Below are 7,500 nucleotides of genomic sequence, written 5' to 3' on the forward strand. Positions count from 1 at the left end.
TTGCTGACGAAGAAGAGTGATGATAATGATTGCGTGTGAACGACTGGTGAGAAAGCGCTTTGATTTTGTCTCTGCACAAGATTCAGCCCTATATGAATACTATTGTTATTATTATAATTATCTATAATAATGATATTGTTGTTATTATCATTATTGTTTTTGTTGTTGTTTTTGTTGTTATTGTTCTTGTTGTTGTGGTTGTTATTGTTGTTCTCGTTGTCGCTGCTGCTCTATCTGCTGTTGTTGCTGCTGTTGTTGTTTGTATGTTGTTGTTTTTTTTGTGTTTTTGTTGGTGTTTTTTTTGTTTTGTGTGTGTGTATTGTATTTTACTGTATTGTAATATTGTAATATATTGTGTTGTATTGTTGCTGTTGTTGTTGCTCTTGCTGTTGTCACTGTATTGTATTGTTGTTGTTATGTTGTTGTTTGTGTGTTTGTTGTTAGTGGGGGTTTTTTGTGTGTGTTGCATTTTACTGTATTGTGATATATAGTGTTGTATTGTTGCTGCTATTGTTGCTGTTGCTGTTGTCGTCACTGTATTGTATTGCTTTTGTTATGTTGTTGTTTTTGTTGTGTTGTGTTGTATTGTTGTTGCAGCTGCTGCTGCTCTTGCTATCGTTGTTGTTGTGGTTATATTATTGTATTGTATTGTAACGTTGCTATTCCTGTTGTTGTTGTCATTGTGCTCAGTGCATCAAGAAGACTGGGCAAACAATGAGTTAGCCAATGCAAACAAAGTGCAAATGATACACAGAAGAATACAGAACTAAGAGACGACTCGTGCTCTAAACAATCCGATCAGCTTGTGTAGTGTGTGTGTGTGTGTGTGTGTGTGTGTGTGTGTGTGTGTGTGTGTGTGTGTGTGTGTGTATGCGTGTGTGCTTGTGTGTGTGTGATGTGTGTATGTGTGTGTGATGTGTGTGTGTGATGTGTGTATGTGTATGACTTGACTTGACTTGACTTGACTTGACTTGACTTCATTTATTGTCATAAAATCCCGAAGGATTAATAGACACAACAAAGAACAAAGGGAACAAAGAAATAAACGGTCATCTAATACGCATGCACTGAAATACATAGTTGGCAAGTGTTTTTTGACAGTCATCGCAGGTGAATAAATCACTTGGTTTTAGTATATTGTTTTGTATTTTTCTAGAGATCACATTTGATTGATGATCATACTGCTGTATAGTAGTGATTAGATGGCTTCGCAAATTATGAAATAAGATACACGAATCTAAGAAATGCAATTCATCTTCAACAACTTCACATATAGCACATAACCTCTCTTCTCTGGGAATGTTTGCATATCTTCCTCGTTCGATGTTTAAATAATGTGCGCTTATTCTGAGTTGACAAAGAGCTTGTTTGTGAGCAGGATCGATTTTATCAGTTAGATAATTCTCAATTTGATAATCGTTTCTTTTAATTTTGTTGTAGAAGTCTAATCTACTGTATTCAGTTTTTCTCTGTTTCCAGAATTGTACATATCTATTTCTTAGTTGTTGGCGTAATGTAAATTTAAGTCTGCTGTTACTAAATGTCGACTGATTATTCCAAACATGACCTAATCCTACATTGTGAAGAATATTCTTTACAAATTGTATCCATGTTTTTTCAATTGTGTCTGGTTGGTTCATCATCGACATATAGACCTTTTTGATATGGCTATCATTATGTGCATCCAGAATATGAGTCCAGTGGTCAAGAACTCTGCAAGCAATATGAATTCCAACTGGAAATCTGCCCAGTTCGGATAGAGTTGGCAGATTCATTGTTTTAGAATGTACCCCTAGAAGCAGTTTGCAAAATTTTATATGCATTTGTTCATGTGAATGTTTCGAAGAAATACAATTTCTAAAGAAATCTGTCATTCCTGTATTGAATGAATTGGTAGTTTTTGTTTCAGCCCATGGGAACCAAATATCGGATCCATATGATAATATAGGTAAAACAAGTGAATCAAAAAGCTGCAGTACAATATCCAAACGAATATCTTGCTTTTTAACGATTCGTCGGAGGGAGTGTGCTGCTTTTAATGCCTGTTTGGCTAGATGCTCTTGGGCAAATGAGAACGTTCCAGTTTTGTGAAATAATATACCCAAGTACTTGTATTGATCAGTTGTCTGGATTATATCATTGCCTATTGTGAAAATAACAGGCACTTTGGGATCGGTGTGTGTGAAAACTATTACTTTAGTTTTATCTATGTTAATTTTTAGATCCCAGTTTTCACAATACAGATTGAGTTTATCTAGTTTCCTTTGTAATCCTATCTTTGTCATGGACAAAATTACTAGGTCATCAGCATATAGTAAACATGAAACACTATCACTTTTGTCAAGGTCTATGGATGGTGAGTCAGTAACGCCCAGACATTTCGGGAGATCATTAATAAATATATTAAATAAAGTGGGACTGAGTGTGTTCCCTTGTAGTACCCCCTTCAATATGGGTATTTCAGAAGAAAATCCCGTATCAGTTCTTGTGCAAACTGTGGCATTTTCATACATGCTTTGAATAACTCTAAAGCAATTTCCATTTATACCGATTTGATACATTTTTAGCATTAGAGCGTGATGCCAGACCCTGTCAAATGCTTTCTGAAAATCAACAAAACAGCAATAAAGGCGATTCATTCTTTTTCTTAAAGTATCGTCAATTATCTTTTTAAGTATGAATATGTGGTCCGAGGTCTTGTGTGATTTTCGAAAGCCTGCTTGCTCTTTTGATAGTAAATTATTGTCTTCGAGGTAGTTTGTTATTCGATTGTTTAATATTTGACAAAAAAGATTACTGAGTGAGTTGTTTAGAGTTATTCCTCGATAATTGGTTGGGTTTAATTGGTCTCCCGATTTGTAAATTGGTATGCTAATTCTTTTTTTCCACATATCTGGGAACGTGCCTGAGTTAAGGACAGACTGAAATAACAGTTTTAGTATTTCTGTTGTTTCCGGTAGGCTAGCCTTTATGATTTCGTTTGTAATCCCGTCTTTTCCAGGCGTTTTTTTGTTGTGTAAGTTTCTGGATGCGTTGATTATCTCTTTTGTGGAAATTGGAAAATCAAGATACGAAGGTGTTATATTCGAGTTTATGTTTCTTAGTTCTGTATTTATTTTTGCTTTTGTGCTTTGGTCAACTTTACTTTGTGTCCCAATGATGTCCTCCAGATGTTTCATCCATTTTGTGTTACTCATCGGTTTGTAACTATTACCTATGGGAGTTTCTGCATCGTTGAGAGATTTTAGAGTCTTCCATACACTGTTTGGATCTTTTAAGATAGCTTCGTTCAGGTTTTGAACTAACCTGTTTTTATACAATTTTTTCTTCTGTTTTACACATTTGTTGTATGATTTTAACATGTAAAAATACTTATCGCGTATCGTTCTGTTCCGTGGGTTTCTGTTTAATGCATTTCTTAAAGATTTCAGTTCTCGTCTTTGGATGTAACAAGCCTGATCAAACCATTTCTTAGACTGCTTTGTGTTACGTTTTTTACGGAATTCTTTATGATGAACAGCTAACTTAGATGCTTCTGTCAACGCATCTGTGAACTTTTCAACTATAGTATTTACCCTTTTATTTGTGGATGAAATGTTTAAATCACTTTTGATTTCTTGTAACAATTTGTTGATTTGTCCTGTCTTTAGTGCATGACCAAGAGCGCTGGCAGAATTTTCATTCCAGAAAAATTTAGTATAACTTCCATTTTGGTTGTTGCATTCCTTATTACTGTGAGTGTAAGGCGATTTTTTTCTTTTCTGCTTCCTTACTGACAAGTACATTGACAATCGTAGCGGACAATGATCGGAAAACGGACTGATACCTTCTACATTCATTTCAGATATGTCTTTTGTGAGTCGTTCTGAACATATGAAATAGTCTACAACGCTGCTACCTTGTTGTATGTGGCATGTATATTTTCCTTCTAAATCACCCAGGGTCCTTCCGTTTCGAATAAGCAGATCATTGCTTATGCAGATATCGATTAGTTTGCGACCAAGTTTGTGAACAGTTTGGTCCATCGAGCATCTGTCGTTTACTCTATCAGTATAACCAGGGTAAGACGACAGGTAGGTATTATCACCGCTGTCTGTGTTAATATAATCAGTAACCATTCCTGTCCTTGCATTGAAATCGCCACATAAGATAATATTGCCTTTTGTAGAAAAATGTTCTATGTCGCTTTCCAACCTATCCCATATCTGGGGTGAATGTAGTTTACCGAAAGATGATGATACTGGTGGTATATAGCAACAGCCGATATACGTGTCGTTTTCCTTTTCAGCTGCGTTTGGTATATGGATCCATACAAGATCGCAGTTGCTTTGCGGTAAAAATTGTATGTGCTCTCTTAGATCATCTCTAACAAAGACAGATATTCCTCCTGAAGACTTACAAGCCCTTTTATGTTTTTCTCGATAATAATGGATTCCTGGAGCAAAATTTGGAATAAATATTTCCTTAGTGCTTTCATAATTTAAGTGAGTTTCTTCCAAGAATACAATATCATATGATTGTAATTTGTTGATGAATTGGTAGTCTTTCAGTTTATTCACGCGAATACCATCTATTGTTTCTATGAAACCTTTGATATTCAATGAAAGAATGTTGATACGACTTTTACCTATGTCTACAGTTTATGTTAAATGCTCTATTGCCCGGTGGATCTACCTATATGTCCGCGTACATTCTATTGATCATAGTACGTATTGTGTAGTCTGTCATAATAAGACCATCCGGAGCGGGCTGAACGTCGTGAATATGTTGTTGTTGTGTGTGTGTGTATGTGTGATGTGTGTGTGTGTGTGTGTGTGTGTGTGTGTGATGTGTGTATGTGTATGTGTGATGTGTGTGTGTGTGATGTGAGTGTGTTTGTGATGTGTGTGTGTGCATGTGTGTGTGTGTGTGTGTGTGTGTGCATGTGTGTGTGTGTGTATGTGTGTGTGTGTGTGTGTATGTGTGTGTGCGTGTGTGTGTGTGTATGTATGTATGTGTGTGTGCGTGTGTGTGTGTGTGCGCGCGCGTGTGTGTGTGTGCGATGTGTGTGTGTGTGACGTGTGTGTGTTTGATGTGTGTGTGTGTGTGTGTGATGTGTGTGTGTGTGTGTGTGGGTGTGTGTGTGCGTTTGTGTGTGTAATGTGTGTGTGTGTGTGTACGTGTGTGTGATGTGTGTGTGTGTGTGATGTGTGTGATGTGTGTGTGTGTGCGATGTGTGTGTGCGTGACGTGTGTGTGCTTGTGTTTGTGTGTGTGTGTGTGCGTGTGTTTGTGTGTGTGTGGATGTGTGTGTGCGTTTGTGTGTGTGTGTGATGTGTGTATGTGTGTGTGTGTGTGATGTGTGTGTGTGATGTGTGTGTGCTGTGTGTGTGTGTGTGCATGCGTGTGTGCTTGTGTGTGTGTGTGTGTGTGTGTGTGTGTGTGTAAGCGAGTTCTGTACTTTAACCCCTGGACTGCTGAGTGACGGTGAAAAGGGATCATCAGTGTGATGATAATTTTGGGTGCAGTTACCATGTTTGTGATTATACTCTAAAGTGTTTGATTATGCCGCACAAGAGTAATGCAGTCCAGGATGAAGACTGGTGACTAACACCCTGACCTGCAAGCTCAGTCTGTGTCTGGCGGCAGCACTGCTACTCCTGACGAGCATACTCATCGGCAGCAGTCAATGGGTTAATTTGGGAATGGCCCGTGATTATAGCTAACCACTTGCTTGTTCTGTGTCCATGTGACAGCACTTTACATCCAGCATTGGCAACATTCTGCATCCTGCCCTTCTGCACGCCTGGAGCAACGCGAGAGTGGTGTGTACCCACCTTTAGAGCTCTTTGTATATGTGTGAACCCGCCTTTAGTGCTCTTTCTATATGTGTGAACCCACCTTTAGTGCTCTTTCTATATGTGTGAACCCACCTTTAGTGCCTTTTCTATATGTGTGAACCCACCTTTAGTGCCTTTTCTCTGTGTGAACCCACCTTTAGTGCTCTTTCTATATGTGTAACCACCTTTAGTGATCTATATTTCTGTGAACTCAACTTCTGTGCTCTATGTTTCTGTGAATTCACCTTTAGGTATCTATATTTCTATGAATTCACCTTCAGGTATCCATATTTCTGTGAACCCACATTTGATGCTCTATATTTGAAAACACGCACTGTACTTGAAACATCCACCCAAAATTTCGTCCCCCAAATACAGGTGTCTGCACCAATGTCTGATATTTCTTATTTGCATGCATCCACATTGAATTTATACATCTTCGTTTGACTGAAGCTATATTTTAGTTTTCTACCATTCTCCTGCCATGTCCTGTATACGTATGTGTTCACTTTCAGTTTTATGTGCCCTGTGTCTACCTACCTTTGATGATCTACATGTACAACCCCATTTTAGTGGTCTGTATTTATGTTCTCACCTTTTGTGTTGTACATTGATTTGTGTGTACCCACCTTTAGCGTTGTGTATTCCTGTGGCCCCATCTTTAATGTTCTATTGTTCTTCTTCTTCTTCTTCTCCTCCTTCTCCTCCTCGTCCTTATTCTCCTTCTCCTCCTTCTCCTCCTCCTCCTCCTCCACCTCCTTCTCCTCCTCCTTCTTCTCATCTTTCTTCTCCTCCTCCTTCTCCTCCTTCTCCTCCTCCACCTCCTCCTCCTTCTTCTCCTCCTCCTCCTTCTTCTCCTCCTCCTCCTTCTTCTCCTCCTTCTTTTGTTTTTTTATGTTTTATTTTGTTTGTTTTTTCTCCTCCTCCTCCTCCTCCTCCTGTGCCTCCTCCTCTTCTTCTTCTCGTTCTTTTGTTTTTATGTTGTTTTTCTCCTCCTCCACCTCCTCCTCCTCCTCTTCTTCTTCTTCTTCTTCTTCTTCTTCTTTCTGTCGTTCTTTCTTTCATCCTTTCCTTCTCTCTTTCTTTCTTCTTGGTCTTTCCCGATCTCATAACTCCACAGTTTTTGCTTTCCTTTCAACCATGGTTGCCTATGTCCAGCACTTAGTGGAAAGCAAAGTAGCCTCCATCCTGACGTCAGCGCAACGCTTTGCGGAAAACCTGATACAGCGTCAGCAAGGACAAGACGTCATGTCCGGCACAGCGTCATCTTCCGACACTTCCACTCTGCTTAGTAGCTGCGTGGACAATGTTGGTCAGTCTCTGTTTCTGTGTCACTTGTCCCTGTCACCGTCTCTGTTTCTGCGTCTCTGTCTCCATCTCTGCCCCCCCCACCCCTCTATCTCTCTCTCTCTCTTTGTCTGTCTGTCTCTCTGTCCCTCTCTGTCCCACTCTCTCTCTCTCCTTCTCTCTCTTCCCCTCTCTCTTCCCCCCCCTCTCTCTCTCTCCACCCCCCTCTCTCTCCCCTCTCTCTCTCCCTCTCTCTCTCTCTTATCCTTCCCTCTCTCTCTCTCTTGCTGTCCTGACTTGGAAATCATTCTTCCCAACTAGTATTGGCAGCCTCCCTATTAGATTGTCTTTTTTCATATCATCCATTAAGGAATACGTTATTCATAAACTTATTA

At 39.2% G+C, this 7,500-nt stretch overlaps 1 protein-coding gene across 2 annotated transcripts in view; it reads left to right on the forward strand.

Moving 5' to 3' along the window:
• LOC143299034 (cadherin EGF LAG seven-pass G-type receptor 1-like) overlaps window positions 1-7,500 on the forward strand; it is a 73,634-nt gene that overhangs the window by 35,657 nt on the left and 30,477 nt on the right. For both annotated transcript variants that reach the window (XM_076612118.1, XM_076612119.1), the window contains exons 12-13: window positions 5,735-5,803; window positions 6,977-7,130. In XM_076612118.1, the coding sequence (XP_076468233.1) occupies window positions 5,735-5,803; window positions 6,977-7,130 (223 nt within the window). The remainder of the gene's footprint in view (window positions 1-5,734; window positions 5,804-6,976; window positions 7,131-7,500) is intronic.

The sequence above is a fragment of the Babylonia areolata genome, chromosome 24, assembly GCF_041734735.1.
Source record: "Babylonia areolata isolate BAREFJ2019XMU chromosome 24, ASM4173473v1, whole genome shotgun sequence".
NCBI classification, from domain to species: domain Eukaryota; kingdom Metazoa; phylum Mollusca; class Gastropoda; order Neogastropoda; family Buccinidae; genus Babylonia; species Babylonia areolata.